The sequence below is a fragment of the Streptopelia decaocto genome (assembly GCF_964273445.1).
Source record: "Streptopelia decaocto genome assembly, chromosome: 16".
Lineage (NCBI taxonomy): Eukaryota > Metazoa > Chordata > Aves > Columbiformes > Columbidae > Streptopelia > Streptopelia decaocto.
The window spans coordinates 509,804-524,910 of record NC_138671.1 but is presented as its reverse complement, the minus strand read 5'-3'; the positions used below and the strand labels follow the sequence as shown (position 1 = coordinate 524,910).

General features: G+C 71.6%; 2 protein-coding genes across 5 annotated transcripts; both read left to right on the top strand.

Moving 5' to 3' along the window:
• The first annotated feature begins 57 nt into the window (after window positions 1-57).
• CANT1 (calcium activated nucleotidase 1) lies at window positions 58-3,956 on the top strand. 4 transcript variants are annotated; one of them, XM_082067205.1, is made up of 4 exons: window positions 58-176; window positions 1,919-2,557; window positions 2,810-3,013; window positions 3,465-3,956. In XM_082067205.1, the coding sequence occupies exons 2-4, from the start codon at window positions 1,939-1,941 to the stop codon at window positions 3,833-3,835; spliced, it is 1,194 nt and encodes a 397-aa protein (XP_081923331.1). In that variant the 5' UTR covers window positions 58-176; window positions 1,919-1,938; the 3' UTR covers window positions 3,836-3,956. The 4 variants fall into 4 exon arrangements, with proteins under 4 accessions (XP_081923331.1, XP_081923332.1, XP_081923330.1 ...); XM_082067206.1 differs by lacking the exon at window positions 58-176 and adding an exon at window positions 860-984; XM_082067204.1 differs by lacking the exon at window positions 58-176 and adding an exon at window positions 1,231-1,365.
• Window positions 3,957-6,837: 2,881 nt separating this feature from the next.
• TIMP2 (TIMP metallopeptidase inhibitor 2) lies at window positions 6,838-14,949 on the top strand. The gene is made up of 5 exons (XM_082067013.1): window positions 6,838-7,202; window positions 12,434-12,534; window positions 12,617-12,725; window positions 13,051-13,175; window positions 13,523-14,949. Exons 1-5 carry the CDS (start codon window positions 7,076-7,078, stop codon window positions 13,721-13,723), a joined length of 663 nt encoding a protein of 220 aa, XP_081923139.1. The 5' UTR covers window positions 6,838-7,075; the 3' UTR covers window positions 13,724-14,949.
• Window positions 14,950-15,107: the final 158 nt, after the last annotated feature.

The following is a 15,107-nucleotide window of genomic DNA, read 5'->3' as shown; positions in this document are numbered from 1 at the left end:
GCGCGGCGGGCGGGGCGGCGGGCGGGGCGCGCGGGGGCTGCTGGGCGCTGTGGTTCCCGCCCGGCCGCGGGGGTTTGGCCGCTGCCGGCCGCCGTGGCGGCGCGCGGGGGGCGCTGGGAGCTGTAGGCGGCGGCCGCGGCTGCGCGGGAGGCGGGCGGAGCTCGGGCGGCGCCGCGGTGAGCGGGGCGCGGGGGTCGGGGCGGCGGGCGGGGGGCGCCCTGCGCCGGGCGGGCCTGCGGGACGGGTGTCCCTGCCGGGCTGGCGCGGGAACACCGCGGGCCCCGAGCAGCCGGCGGGGGCGCGGGGTTCTCGGTCCCTCGGGGCCGTGCGCCGCCCTCCCGGCAGTTCGCTCGGGGAAGGGGCTCGGGGACCCCAAGGACGCGCCCGGAGGAGCTGGGGGGCCCCCGGGTTCATGCCCGGGGGTCCCGGTGGCCGTTCCCGGGGGCCGAGTGTCCCGGGGCCGCGCTCGGGGCAGGTGCGGGGTCCCCGCGGCGGGGCCGTTGCACCGAGCGGGTCCCCGGGGCCGTGCCCAGGGCGACACTCCGGGACCGGCAGGGCGGCGGGGAGCTCCCTCCCTCCCTCCCTCCGTCCCTCCCCGCTGCAGCGGGGGCCCGGGACGAGCAGCCGCCCCCCCGGGCTGTCCCCGCCGCCCGCCCGGGGCTCGGCCCCCCACGCTCAATGCCGCCTCTGTTCCCCGCTCGGGCGGCTGAAAGGCGCATTGAGGGCGGCGGGGAGCGCGGCCCGTGCCCCGCGCCAGCCCCGGGCCCGCCGGGGGCAGCGCCGGGGGGCAGCCGGGGACCCCTGCCCTGCCCGGGCTGCACCGCGGACTGGGGCCGGCGGCACCGGGGCAGCGCCCAGTCCCGGGTGCCGCTCGCTCCCCGCGCAGCCGGGAGCGCGTCTGCAGGAGCCCGGGGAGCTGCCGCGTCCCCTGTGCTGCCCAGACGGAGGTGGCAGGAGAGGCTCTGCAGGCACCTTGTCCCGCAGGTGGGCACAGCCTGGGCGGGGCTGGAGGTCCCCACGGGTGAGCTCTGCCGGGGAGATGCTGGGACACGGGCAGGCCTGGCGGGGTGGGGGCTGCTGCGACTTTAGCACTGGGCAGGTCGAGGTGTTCATCCCTTGGACCTGGGTGCCTGCGCTTCCTGCTCAGGCGTTGGCATCCTGCTTGGGTGGAGCTGCCACGTGTCTCCGGTGTCCCCGTGGGGACACACTCGCGGCTCAGGTGGGGCCAGTTCCTGAGGGCCACGGGAGCTGGGCCGGACCAACCCGCTGCTCGGGAGCAGCAAGGGTCGTTCTTGATGTCCGAGGGGAACCCCCTTCCTCCTGGGGCTGTGTGGGGACGCGGCTCAGCAGGACACCCCAGCACAGGTCTGGGGGCTGGCCCCGGGCGGGGCTGCTGCGGAGCCTGGGGCAGGCAGAGGCGCTGGGCAGGTCGGAGCCTGGGGCAGGCAGAGGCACTGAGCAGGTCGGAGCCTGGGGCGGGCAGAGGCGCTGAGCAGGTCGGAGCCTGGGGCAGGCAGAGGCGCTGGGCAGGTCGGAGCCTGGCGCAGGCAGAGGCGCTGAGCAGGTCGGAGCCTGGGGCGGGCAGAGGCGCTGGGCAGGTCGGAGCCTGGGGCAGGCAGAGGCGCTGAGCGGGCAGAGGCGCTGGGCAGGCAGAGGCGCTGAGCAGGCCGTGCGTGCAGCCAGCGCGCGAGGGCTGGCTCTGGCTGGGAGTGCAGAGCGGGGTGAGAAGGGGCTGCAAATGGCTCCAGCAGCAAAGCAGCCCCCCTGCTGTGCTGGCTCTTCCCTGCGCGAGGCGGCAGCACCTTCTCCTGCGCAGGACGGGGCGTGGGGCCCCTCAGCTCTCCCCTGTGCCTGTCCCCGAGCTCAGCGCAGCGCCAGGCTCCAGATCTCTGACCTGCTTCCTCCCCCTTCCCTCCAGGTTCTCCTCGCCCCAGTCTGATGCCCGTCCCGCCCTGCCATGAGTCTATGAGCCCTCTCCGGATCAGCGTGGGTGGTCTGCCTGTCCTCGCGTCCATGACCAAGGGTGCTGACCCCCGCTTCCGACTGCGCTGGAAGGCCATCGTGCTGTCGTCAGCCTGCGTGGGGTTTGTGCTGCTGCTCTTCTGCCTGCACCGCTCCTCCCCGCCGCGGCACAGCCCGCCCTATCCTCGCCACTGGCAGCTCGGCCTGCGGGCGGGGGACCGCTACAATGACACCTACCCGCTGTCCCCCCCCCAGAGGAACCCTGAGGGGGTACGCTACCGCATCGGGGTCATTGCGGACCTGGACACGCAGTCCCGGGGTACTGAGGAGCACACCTGGTTCAGTTACCTGAAGAAGGGCTACCTGGTGCTGTCGGACAGTGGGGACAGCGTGACAGTGGAGTGGGACAAAGACGAGAGCGTGCTGCAGTCCCACCTGGCTGAGAAGGGCAGGGGCATGGAGCTCTCCGACCTGGTCGTCTTCAATGGGAAGCTGTACGCGGTGGACGACCGGACAGGGGTGGTCTACCAGATTGAGGACAACAAGGTGGTGCCCTGGGTGATCCTGCCGGACGGGGACGGCACAGTGGGGAAAGGTGAGCTTCCCCTCCTGCCCTACAGACGCAGAGCAGTGCAGCCTTTGGCTTCGTGGCTCTCCAGGGTGGGGTGCCTCTTTTCGGTGATCCCATAAGCCTGGCCGGGCTGGGGACAGGTCCTGCCGGGGACCAGCTGGCTGCGTGGGGAGGGCTGTGCCAGCGCTGGGCCGGCTGGCGTGGTGTTCGGAGGAGGGGCTGGTCCGACGGCCGTGTGCTGGCCGAGCCGCGGCTCGTGCCGTCTCTCTGCTGCAGGCTTCAAGGCGGAGTGGCTGGCGGTGAAGGACGAGCACCTCTACGTGGGGGGACTGGGCAAGGAGTGGACCACGACGACGGGGGAGGTGGTGAACGAGAACCCCGAGTGGGTGAAGGTCATTGGCTACAAGGGTGACGTGGGCCATGAGAACTGGGTGGCGAACTACAACGCGCTGCGGGCTGCGGCGGGGATCCGGCCCCCAGGTACTGAGCCAGGCTCCCTCCTGCCCCCCGTGTCCCACACCCTCTACGGCTCCAGGGCCAAGGGCTCCCTCCCCATAGATGTGGGAGCTGCTGTGAGATTTAAATGATGCTGGAGGCCAGAGACCTCCCCAGAGAGCTCCCCTTGAACTGCTGGAGAGGCCAGATCCCACCTTGGCCAGACCCCAGTCTGCTCCACGAGCAGCTGGGGGCGGCTCAGCCGGCGCTGTGTCTGACAGCCAGGCCCCGGCAGCGGGGGCTGTGCCGGGAGCCCCTGCCCGGCTCCTGGAGGGATTGTGGGGGCCGAGGCACGGGCAGCGGGGCGGGAGGAGGCAGAAACGTTCACAGTGGTTGCCCATGCGGGGCAGCGGTGTCTTTTGGAGCGGGGAAGGGTCCCCGCGGGCTGGCGGGTGCCCGTTTGCCCTGTGCCATCAGCCGCCGCTCCCTGCCGCAGGTTACCTCATCCACGAGTCGGCCGCCTGGAGCGACACCCTGCAGCGCTGGTTCTTCCTGCCGCGCCGCGCCAGCCACGAGCGCTACAGCGAGCAGGCGGACGAGCGGCGGGGCACCAACCTGCTGCTCAGCTCCACCCAGGACTTTGGGGCCGTGACGGTGGGACGCGTGGGCGAAGTGGTCCCCACCCACGGCTTCTCCTCCTTCAAGTTCATCCCAGACACAGACGACCAGATCATCGTGGCGCTGAAATCGGAAGAGGACAACGGCAAGATTGCCAGCTACATCATGGCCTTCACGCTGGATGGGCGCTTCCTCCTGCCCGAGACCAGGATCGGGAGTGTGAAATACGAGGGCATTGAGTTTATTTGACCGACTTTGGCACTGGACCAGGAGGGTGAGGGAGGCCAAGGGCGCCGGGCCGGGCCGGGGACGCCAGGCAGCGCTCCTGCTCTGTACTTGGCGCCGCAGGTAAAGCGTTGGCTCTGCTGCAGCAGGTGTGGTGCGAGTGCTTCGGCAGTGGCACCTGGTGGCAGGGGACTGTCACCACAGGGTGCTGCGTGCTGGTTTTCGGGGGACAGACAGCCAAGTTCCTGTGCGCCGGTTCCCCGGCTGGGCCCCATTAGCAGCCGTTAGCGCCCAGCCCCTAATTGCGACAGAAACCGCCTGTGGTGAGTCGGTGGCTCTGGTGACATCCAGGCCGCGGGTTTGCAGGCGAGGGGGGCCCACTGCAGGCGGTCACAGCCAGGGCAGGTGGGGGTCAGCTGGGACGGAGCCGTGGGGGATTTCATCAGGCTCTTTCCCCAGAAGCTGCTTTTCCTTCCCTTTTCCGTAAAGTGGGTGAGGTGACGCCAGGGCTGCTGTGGGGCGCTGGGCGCTGCTTTCTGGGGAAAGCCTCACGTGGGAGGGGGCTGTGGCAGTGTCCCTCTGCCCCGTCTCCGAGGGGGAAACGGCAGTTCCCGCACCACAGGTAGCACCGGGGATGAGGCTTTTAGCAGCATCAGGTGCTGGCAGCCAGGGCCGCTCCTGGTGCCGCTGTAGTGGCGCGGTGGCTCTGCCCTGGGGCTGCGGGAGGCGACTGATGGGGCCGACAGCCGTGCCTGGCTGTACCGTGGTACATCCCTGCGCCTGGCCCTGCGCTGTTCCCAGCCCGCGCCCCGAGGAGGTCTGTGGTTTGCTGGCTGCGTCTTCTCCAAGCCCTGGCTATGTGCGGCTCCAGCGCCGGAGGCGCATCCAGACGCGGAGCTGTCAGCTCCGGGAAGAGCCGGGCGCTGGGCTGGGGCTGCCGGGAGCTGGCGGGCGGCACGGCCGGTCCTGCTCCAAGTGCTGCTGTGCTGGGCGCGGGAGGGAGCGCCAGGAGCACCAGCTTGGCTTCCCAGGGCCGGCGGCAGCTGGGAAGCATTCGCAGCAGCCCCGGGCCTTGCTGGCCGGGGAGCGCTCCCCGCTCGCCAGCAGCGTTGTGAAATCGCGGCAGCCTGCACACCCTGGGAGGAACCTGCACCGCTCTCGGGAGCCAAAAATGCAAAACACAAGCATCTGCCCGTGGAGTTCAAGGGCGTCCTTTGGCCCTGGGCTCCCTGGGCCTCCCCCGTGCTGCCCGCTGTGGGCCGGCTCCCGCGGCGGCCGGGCTGTGGTTGGGTGGGAGGACCCAGAGCAGGAAGAGCTGGTGGGGACGGGACCCTCCCGAGAGACCTGCCGGGCTGGCCGCGTCCCCCGCCCCTGTTTACGCCGTCCGGCACCTCCGTGAGCCAAGCGAGGAGCGTGTGCGAGGCCGGACACGTGTTTTCGTTTAGCCCAGACAGTGACTCAGGCCGGCGCGGGGCTGCGAGCAGATGCGCTCAGCTCTGCCCCGGGCACAGCCGTGTCCCTGGTGCCGCTGGCGCGCCGGCCCTGGCCCGTGCACGTGGCCTCTGGGGCAGCCGGGGCACGTCCCCAGCCCCGGCCGGGCGCCAGCTGGCCATGGGCCATGTCAGCCACCCGGCCTTCGCCTGTGCTTCGCTTGGCACAGCCTCTCCCGGCCTCGCTTGCCCTCCTGGCCTGGGGCCGGCAGCTCTGCAGCACCTGTCTTGGCCCCAGGGCTGTCCCTGTCGCTGTCCCTGCTGTGTGGCTCTTCCTTGTCCCCAGGGCTCAGCCACGTGGGGATCTCTGCACCCCACTGGAAGTGGGGTCTCCCCATACTGTGTCCCCCTGAACCCCAAGACCACCCCCCCAGCTGCTCTGCCTGTGCCCCCCCTCGCGCAGGCAGGACGGCAGGGCCCGGGCGGTGGGGCTGTCAGCCCCTGCCCTGCCGCAAACGGGACGGGCGCTGTGTCCCGGGCCGCCGGCCCCTCAGCCGCGCGCCGCCCGTGGAGCAGCGCGAGCGCCAGCAGCCCCGGGCGTGCGGCAGCAGCCGGCGCCAGAGGCAGCCGGGCCGGCGGGACCGGGGATCGCTGCCAAAGCATCTGCAAACCGTGTGCCCCGCAGTGGAGCTGGGGACCTGGAGAACCATCGCCAGGCTTCAGCCAACATCCCACAGCACGAAGGCGATCGCCTCCCACAGGTTCCCTGCAGGCTCACGCGGGGCTTGGACCAGGTTCACCTGCCCACGTTTCTGCTGTTTCTCTCATCCTAAAGGGCAGCTCGGACACCTCCCTCAACGTGACAGGGATGCTCTGTGGCAGGGGGCTGGCTCTGGAGCAGGTTTAGTGGTCGTGATGCTGGCTGTCCCTGCCAACGTGTGCCTGTGGCGCCCAGCTCAGCGGTGCTCAGAAGCCGTGTCCCTGCCCAGCGGCACAGCCGGGCTCGCTGCCCGTTTCGCAGGGATGACAGCACCGCTGGAGACTTGGAGCTTGTTTGTGCATCTGGCTGGGCACGGGAGTGCGGCTACGGTGAGACGGGCAGCGTCCTGACACCCTCTGCAGTGATGCAGCCAGGACAGGGACAAGGTGGGACCTGCAGAGGTGCTTCAGGGCCACTGGCTGCAGGCCAGCGGCAGAAGGACGGGGCCTGTGGGCGCCGGAGCACCGGCGAGCGCAGCCATGGGCGGGTTGTGCCACGGGCACGGCGCGGGAGCAGCCGCGGGGCACAGGGGTGAGCTGAGCGGAGCTGGAGCAGCCGCGGGGCACAGGGGTGAGCTGAGCGGAGCTGGAGCAGCCGCGGGGAGGAGGCGCCGGGCACAGCCCGCGCCGCAGCCCTCCCGCAGGTCGCGGCTCCGCAGGCCGGGCGCCAGCGCTGCGAGCCGGGGCCGCCCCCGCCCCCGCCGCCTCCGCTCCCGCTGCCCGGCCCCGGCGGTCGAACGGGCGGCGGGTCCCGGGGCCGCGGGCGGGGGCCGGGCCGGGGGGGGAGCGCGGAGCCGCATCCTGCGGAGGGGCGGGCGCAGCCGGGCTGGCCCCGCGCCACGCGGAGGAGGAGCCGCAAATCCCCGGAGCACGTTAAAAAGCGAGGCCGAGCGGCAGCGGGGAAGGAGGAAAACAGCTCCATAGAAGGCAGCGGAGCGGCGGCCGCAGCAGCGCCCGCAACGCCGCGCAGGGGCCGCGGCTGCCGGAGCCAAACTTTCCGGCGGCGGCTCGGCCGGGCCCGGCGGAGGCTGCGGCTTCGTGGGCCGGGTCGCTGAGCCGGCAGCCCCGCCGCAAGATGCCCGCCGCGCTGCCCAGCCTGCTGGCCTGGCTGGCGGTGCTGCTGCTCGGCAGGGCCCGCCCGGCCGACGCCTGCAGCTGCTCGCCCATCCACCCGCAACAGGCCTTCTGCAACGCGGACGTAGGTGAGCGCCGCCCGCCGCCCCCGCGCTTTGTCCCCGGAGCCCCGGCCCGGCCCGCGCCAACTTCCCGGCGGGGGAAGGGGCGGAAAGTTGGCGCGGAGCGGCCGCGCCGGGCAGGGGGCGGGCAGGGAGCGGGCAGAGCCGCCCCGCTCCCCAGCACCTGCCCGCAGCCCCAGCGGGTGCGGGCCCCGCGCCCCGGCCGGCCCGGGGGTGTGTCGGCGGGAGCAGATGCGCGGCCGGGCGCGGTCTGTCCGTCCGTCCGTCCGGGGTGTGCCTGTCCCTCCCCGCGTGTCTCGCCGTCTCGGGGGGACCCTCGCGGCCGTGCTCGGCATCGCTCCCCCGGGCGGCGTGCGGAGCCGCCGGGGCCGGGCCGGGCTCCTCGGCGCAGCCCCGGTGACACCGGGAGCCGCGGGGGACGTGGCAGCCGCCGGGGCCCTCGGAGCGCGGCCGCCCCTCGCTCGGCAGCGGCGGAGCGGAGCCAGCCCCGGCCCGGCTGGGTCACCTCCCGGCTGCTCCTTATTGCCAGGCATTTCCTCTCCCCCATCCCACTTTGTTCGGCTTGGATGCTGCTGAAAGGGAGGGCTTGGCAGCGCCGGGATCTGGATTCCTCTTTCTGTGAATAATGCCCTTATTAAATTTTAACATATTAGACAAACAGACCAACCCCCGTTCCTGACGCTCTCCTTCGCAGGGCCGTTCCCAGGCTCAGCTGGAGAGGTAACATTCCCAAATACTGAGGAAGCTCCAGCCTCTGGATGGCCCTGCCCCATTCCCTGCTCCGGAGCCAGAATGCTCCTTGATGGGTTCCCAGGCTCCCTCGCCCCTTCCAGACTCCGCTTGTGGCATTTCTGGCCGTCGGGGCAGCACCCGCAGCATCTGGCTGCTGCGCCGGTGCCCTGGCTCTGCCTGGCCTTGCTGCCCGGCATGTTGTGCCACGGAGCACGTTGGAGACCAGGAGGTTTCTAGACAAAATGGAGCACTGAATTTTTGGAGCTGCTGCTTGAGCCGGTGCCCTGGGCTGTGGGATCCCACGCGCCCGCTCCAGGAGCGGGGCTGCAGCTTCCCGTCACGCTCCGGTCGGGCTCGGCTTTCCGGGGCACTCGTGACTCACCGCCCGCCGCGGGTGCTGGCTCAGCCGTGACTCAGCTGCTGAGTCACCGTCTGTCTCGGCTGTGTCAGCGGTGCCCGGGAGGGCACGGCGTGGCCCGGCAGCGCTCCCCTTGGCTCCGGCTGCCCCGCTGCCCTCAGGTGTCTGTCCTGCGGGCGCCCGCAGCCCGTCCAGCCGCGGCAGCCTCCTCCAGGCCGTGCCGCCGCAGCCCTGGCAGCCCTGGCACCTCCCGGCTCCCAGCCCAAGTCCCCTGTGTGGCTCATCTGGATCAGTCTTGCCTTGCGTGACCCCATCGGGGACAATGCTGGGCTTGCAGGAGCAGGGTTCATCCCCAGCCTCATCTTCCCACACAACACAGGTCTGTTCCTACAGCCTGTGATCCCTGCCCTGCTTGTTGCTTCTCCTCTTCCCCCTGGATGCTCCCTGGAGCTGGGAGGCTCCTTGTCCAGCTCCCTCCCTGCTGGCGCACGGAGCCCAGGGAGAGCCCGGGGCTCCGGGTGCTGCCGGGATGCTCACCGGGTGACAGAGCAGCCCGTGTCTGGGGCTGCAGCAGGAGCCCCAGGCTCTGTGCGGTCGGGGGCGAGGGCTGAGGGAGGTGATGCTCAACCCGTCTGGGCATGGCCCGTAGCCTCATGCGGCAGCGCAGGCTCCCGGAGGGGTCAACGGGGCGGTGGAGAACGGGGCTCGGTGTGCTGCCCAGGATGGGCGAGATTGGCTGTGTCCCCCGGCAGCATCGCACCCATCTCAGTTGTCCCAGTGCTTGGTTCCTTGGAGTGGGGCGCAGGGCGCGCGGGGGTGGGTGATGGGGGGTGCAGGCCAGAGCCAGCAGGGGAGAAGGTTTGGGGAGCGAGGTGGGGACAGTCCCTGCGGAGGCGGCGGGGGGAGCGCGGCCCTGCGCGAGGAGGGGACCCGCCGGTCCCCGCTGTCGCCCCGCGAGCCGCGGCGCCCGAGCCCTTCCCGTGGGCTGACTGCCGCGCTGCCGCTGATTGGGCCCCGTCCTGTTCCCGTCAGCGGCCGGGATGACGCAGGCGGCCATGGCAGCCCCAGCCGCGGCTCCCGCGCAGGCCGGCGGGCGAGCGGGGCCCGGTGCCTCCCACCTCCCCGTGGCGCTGCCCTGCACCGGGGCAGCCCCCATGGCCCCTGCCACTTCCCCCGGGGCTGCCGTGCTCTGCTCTGCGTCCCTCCAGCCTCCGTGTCCCCGAAACCGCCCTGCTGCTGTGCCGGGGAGGGGTGCCCTGGCTGCCGGGTGCGCGCAGGCTGCGGGGGGCTGGTTGCTGCCCGTGTGCCGGGCAGCGCTGGGACTGAGCTCCCCGGGGTGGTTTGCCTGGTCTCCATCTCTGCTGGGCTCGGCCGGAGCTGGAGTGACCCCGGGGCTGTCCCCGTGCAGGGACAGGCAGCGCTGGCACTGGCAACCGGCCCCGCGCCCAGCCGGCTGCCAGCGCCCCGGAGAAGGGACCTTTGTTCCCTGGACATCCAGCCGGGCAGCGGCTCCATGTTCTGTGGGCGCCGGCGCTTCCCAGGCAGGGTCTGTCCCCGAGGGCTGCGTGGTGGCCACAGCTGGCAGCCCTGGGGACCAGCACAGGGGTTGTCACCGCTGGGGCTCCCACCCTGCCGGGGGGGGGTGGCCCCACAGTGCATCTTCTTGCCGTGGTTTGTCTTGCCTGGGGAAGGAGCGTTTCCAGCATTGCCTTGGTCAGCCGTGGTTGCCCGGTGCTGGCGGCGCTGTGCCGCGCTCGCCGGGAGCCGGGAGGGCCTTGGCTCAGCTTCCCTCGGGGCCTGGGCTCCCGTGGCTGCTGCGCGGCCAGGCCAGCGGCAGGAGGGGCGGGTGGTGCAGCGACGGGGCCGTTGGCGTTTGGGGAGCTCCGAGTGCTGGTCTGTAAGCACCCGGGGGTTCCTCCGTCCCTCTGCCTCCTGGTCCCGGGATCTCTGCCGTGCCGTCCCCCGGGCTCGCCGTCCCGGCCGCGCCGGGTCCTGGCTGGCGCGGAGCAGCTTGGCTGCGCCGCTGGGGTCTTGGCGGGGAAAGCGCAGCGCGGCCGTCCCCTCCACAAAGCCGCACTGTTCAGAACAAATCCGCCTAGAATTGGGCTGCATTTTTGTCAAGTGATTCATCAGCACGTGAATGGAAAAGGCTGGAGCCCACTGAACCAGTAACCGTTCCCCGCGCCTGGAGCCACGGGGCCGCGGTGGGCGCACGGCTCTCCAGCGCGGTTGCGCCCGAGTTCCGCCGCGGATGTGTGTGCAGTGATGAAGGGCCTGGCACGGGGAGAACGCGGCGGCGCTGGGCGGGAGGGCGGCCCGTGCCTGTGGTGACCTGGGCGCACCGCTGGCCCTGGGCAGGGACCGAGCCGGCGCTCGCCAGGCAGCTCCGCGGCAGGGCCGGGCTGGGCTGCGCTGGGGGGCCTGTCCTGCTGCAGGCGGGGGGCCGGGCCGCGGTGCTGCTGTGCTGCCAGCGCGGTGCTGCTGTGCTGCCAGCGGGGCCGGCACTGCCCCGAGGGACGGAACACGGCTGGGAAGAGCCCAGCGCAGCCCCGGGACCGGCGGGAAAGCTGCGGCAGCCCTGGTACTGGCAGACGCGTCTGCCCCGCAGCCGTGAGCGCCCACCCCAGCGGGACGGCTGGTGGGGAGGCTCTGCCCCCGCTCGTGCTGGTGGCTGCGCTTTCCTCTCCCGAGTACACCCGGCTGGCCGTTCCGGGGCCCACGTGGGGCCGTGTCCCCCGACCTTCAGCTGAAATAGCCGATCCAAGTGCCCCGGTGCCCTGTGGTATTTCTAGCGCGGTCAGATTCCCTCGCTCGCCGTGCCGGGCGGAGGACGGCGAGTGTGCCTGTGCCAGCCTGGCGGGCGGCCCCGGCTGTTCCCACTCAGCGCCTTTCGGGGGGCACACGAGCCGCGTCCCCGGCTCGTCAGGCCTTTGCCCTCCTGCCACTCCGGCCCGAGCGCGCCTCGCCGTGCCCTGCGGCGCGTGGAGCGGGGCTGGGGGGCAGCGGGAGCCCCGCGAGCCCCTGCCCCCAGCCAGGCCCCTCCGGCTCAGCCCCGCTGCCGTGGAGCTGAGCAGGACCTGCAGCTTTGGTGCTGCCGCTGGGCCTTCGGTGTGCCCGGCGCTGCCTGGCCCGGCTGGGAGCTCCTGTCGGCGGCGGAGGGAGCGGGGCAGGACGGGCGGCCGCAGGTCTTGGCACCGGGACCCTGCACGCCTGAGCGGCTGCGACCTGCCCAGCGTGGCACCGAACCAGGCGCCGTGTCCCGAGCCGGCGAGCTGCCGGCCTGCCCTGCGGTCGCTGCCACGTGCCGGGCGCTCACGTGCCGGTTCGTGTGTCCCTGGGCTGTGCTGGCAGCGCGACCTCAGGGACCCGAGCACAGCAGAGCTGTCGCTGTGTCACTGTCCCGCGGCTCCAGCGTGACACGGCCTCGCCAGCCCTGGGACGCTCGACCTTGCACAGGGCCGTGCGGAGCTCCGGGGGCTGTTGCCTTTGGCTGGGCTGCTTGGGGCCGTTCCCCCCGCGCCAGCTCTCTGCGTCCCCGGGTTATTTCTGCAGCAGCGCGGGCAGGAAGCGGCACCCGCAGCCCCCGGAGGACGCGGTTTCTGCGCCTGCGCGGCTGAGGCTCCTCGCGGCAGTTGAGACCCCTCTGTGGTGGGATGAGGTCCCCATGTTCCATCTGAGGAGCACAAAGGCAGCCTGGTCCCGGGCCCCCGCTGCCCGGTGTGGGGTGCAGAGGGGCTGGCAGGGTCTGGGTGCTGCTGGGAGCCATGGCAGGAGCTGCCTGTGTTGGCTGTGGCAAGGGGCTGGGACGGGGACGGGGCTCCGTCTCCCTCTGCACCCAAAGGCGACCCTCCAAACAGCTCCCTCTGCCCTTTGCTACTCCGGCCCTGCCAGGGCCTGCGGGGATTGGGCTGGGTCCCTCGTCAGAGACCAGTTTAATTAATGACAGTGCAACAAATACCGCGCTGCTCCCAGGAAGCTGCTGGCGGGTTTCAGCTGTCCCGCTGCCACGCGGGTGACGGGCACGAGCCCGGCAGCGCCAGCCTGCGCCCGCGGTGCGCCGGGGCGGGACCGTCCCAGGGCAGGGCTGCGGGTGCGGCGGCTCCTCCGGTCCCGGCGCCCCGCTGAGCCCCACGCCTCTGCGTTGCAGTGATCCGAGCCAAGGCTGTCTCTGCGAAAGAGGTGGATTCGGGGAACGATATATATGGGAACCCGATCAAACGAATCCAGTATGAAGTCAAGCAGATCAAGGTAACGGGACACATGGGGCAGGACGCTGGGGGGGACGGGGCGGCCTCTGCAGCGGCTGCTCACTCCTGCTCCTTCTCCCCAGATGTTTAAGGGCCCTGACCAGGACATCGAGTTCATCTACACGGCGCCGTCCACCGCCGTGTGCGGCCGGCTGCTGGACACCGGCGGGAAGAAGGAGTATCTCATCGCAGGTGGGTGCCGTGGGACGGCGCTGCCCGCTGGCCCTGCAGCCTCACGCTCATCGAAATGCCCGTGATGTGTGTGTGCTCCCCGGGCACAGGGCACCCCCACCCCCACCCCCAGCCCCCCCGGCTGTGTCCCGGCCGTGGTCGGCAGCCCTGGGCTGTGGCAGCTGGGGCACGAGCCTCCGCTCCCTGGGGATCCCTGGGGACGGTGCCCGGCAGGAGGGGACGGGCTGCGGCGGCCCCAGCCCCCCGGGCCAGGCTGAGGCCAGGCACCCCGGGTCACCGTCGGCTCGGGGGGACCCTCTGAGCGGTCTGTGTGACCTCTCCCCAGGCAAGTCAGAGGGCAACGGCAAGATGCACATCACGCTCTGCGACTTGGTCTCCACCTGGGACTCACTGAGCCCAACCCAGAAGAAGAGCCTAAACCAGCGGTACCAGATGGGCTGCGAGTGCAAGGTGAGCAGCCGGGCTGTGGGGGCTGCACCCCGAGGCAGGTGTGGGCTCTGTGGGGAGATGCTCTTCCCCGTCCTTCAAGGATGATGCTGTGCAGGGGCACAGCACGTGGCCAGGGATACGGGACAGGCGGCCGAGCCTCCAGCTCTCTGCAGCGGGGGAGCAAGGCCGGCCCTGGGACCTGCACCCAGGGGTTGCCCCAGCACTGGGGTCACGTCCCACTGTGCCCCACAGGGATGGGACAGCCTGGCATCCCTGCTGCAAGGCTGGGCCGCCAGCCCCAGCCGCCCTTGCTGCCACCCTGCCGCGCGGCCCCTCGGGGTGGCGCTGACGGTCTCTGTTGTGCGCAGATCTCGCGCTGCCTCTCCATCCCCTGCTTCGTCTCCTCCTCGGACGAGTGTCTCTGGACAGACTGGGCGATGGAGAAGAACAACGTGGATGGGCGGCAGGCAAAGCACTACGCCTGCATCAAGAGGAGCGACGGCTCGTGCGCCTGGTACCGCGGCATGGCCCCCCCCAAGCAAGAGTTTCTCGACATCGAGGACCCCTAAGCCAAACGAGCGCATTCCAGTAGCCAGTAGAAAAAAAAACCTGCGAGATGTTAGACTGGTCCACGCTGATATCAATTCCTGGAGACAGCATGAAAATCTGCTGGGCCGCAGGGTCCCCGGGCTGCGGCGCCCGGCGCGCGCGGGCAGGCCGGGTCCCGCTGCGTCACAGGTGTCCCGCGCTCCTGGCAGGGCTGGGGGGGGGCGGGGGCCGCCCCTGCCCGCGCCGCGTCCCTGCCCGGCCACGCTGTGAAGGAATCGAACCCGCGTGAGGGGCGGGAGCTGCCCTGTCTGCGTAGCAGGTCTACCAGGTCTACCAGTGCCCCCGGTGCGGGGGAGCCGCCCCGGCAGCTCTCGCCAGACAGCCCCCCCGCAGCGTCCCCGGTTCCGTCCAGCACCGGAGAGCCCGCTGTCCCCTTCCTCACGCACCGCCCGGCCCGTGCAGGCAGGTACAGCCCTCCAGGCAGTGGCCCCAGCGCCTTTACTATGGGGCACGGCTCCCGCCTCTGTGCCGGGGGCTTCGGGCTTTCCTGGGGCTGGACGGCTCCTGCGCAGGCACCCCGTCCCAAAAAGCTGAAGAGGCCTGTGAGTCGGGCTGGGGCGATGCCCCCCGAGCACCCGGCACTGCTGCCCCGCTCGCCCCGTGCTCCCATGGGGCCTCAGAGGTGACACGGGGCTCAGCGCCCTCCCCAGCACCCCCGGGGTCCGTTCCCAGCGCCACCTCCTGCCGGGGGCTGCAGCCCGACCCTCCGCAGCCGCCGCCGGGGCTCGGCGTGCGCGGGCGGACGGCAGCGCAGGGGCAGGGCCCGGCCCGGCCCGGCCCGTCGCGCTCGGGCTGGCCCGCGGGGGCGCTCCCCGCGCGGCGCGCGCTCCCGGCGCGTCGTGTCTGAGCCGTTCCCGCCGCCGCGGCGCGCGGGCCGCCCGGCCGTGGCACCGGCACCCGCCGCAGCGCGGGGAGCGCGCGGCGACCCTCCCGCGGCCCCGGGGCTGTTTTCATGCTGTGCGTCCCCGAGAGGTTTGAGATGTCGTGCTGGACCAGTCTGGGCAATTTCAACATATTCAAGAGGAAAATTAAAAAGAAAGAAAAAGAAAAAAAAAGCCCCAACCTCTACTCAGTCCCATGTACGAGTCCCGTTCGCTTTCTGTACGGTTGTATCATATGTGCCATTTACTCCTGTCTCTGCTGGTAGTCTATCGAGTTTAATATCTCCACTTGTTTTGCCACCGGCTGTGTGGTCCCTGTGCTGTGTTCTGTCTCCGCGTCAGGCGCTGGAGCCGCCCCGGGGCCGTGCGGGGCGGGTCCCGCTGCTGCGCCCGCCGCCTGCCCGGGCCGGGCGGGAGGAGCGGGGCGGGAGAGCCGCCCGGGCCCGGCGGGAGGAGCGGGGCG

Excerpts from the sequence above, each read along its gene's own strand:
- CANT1 (XM_082067204.1), top strand. The coding sequence starts at position 1,296 with ATGTCCGAGGGGAACCCCCTTCCTCCTGGGGCTGTGTGGGGACGCGGC. Across the intron at positions 1,366-1,918 it reads AGCAGGACACCCCAGCACAG|GTTCTCCTCGCCCCAGTCTG; the intron begins GTCTGGGGGCTG and ends CCTTCCCTCCAG. Across the intron at positions 2,558-2,809 it reads GGACGGCACAGTGGGGAAAG|GCTTCAAGGCGGAGTGGCTG; the intron begins GTGAGCTTCCCC and ends TCTCTGCTGCAG.
- TIMP2 (XM_082067013.1), top strand. The coding sequence starts at position 7,076 with ATGCCCGCCGCGCTGCCCAGCCTGCTGGCCTGGCTGGCGGTGCTGCTG. Across the intron at positions 7,203-12,433 it reads CTTCTGCAACGCGGACGTAG|TGATCCGAGCCAAGGCTGTC; the intron begins GTGAGCGCCGCC and ends TCTGCGTTGCAG. Across the intron at positions 12,535-12,616 it reads ATGAAGTCAAGCAGATCAAG|ATGTTTAAGGGCCCTGACCA; the intron begins GTAACGGGACAC and ends CCTTCTCCCCAG.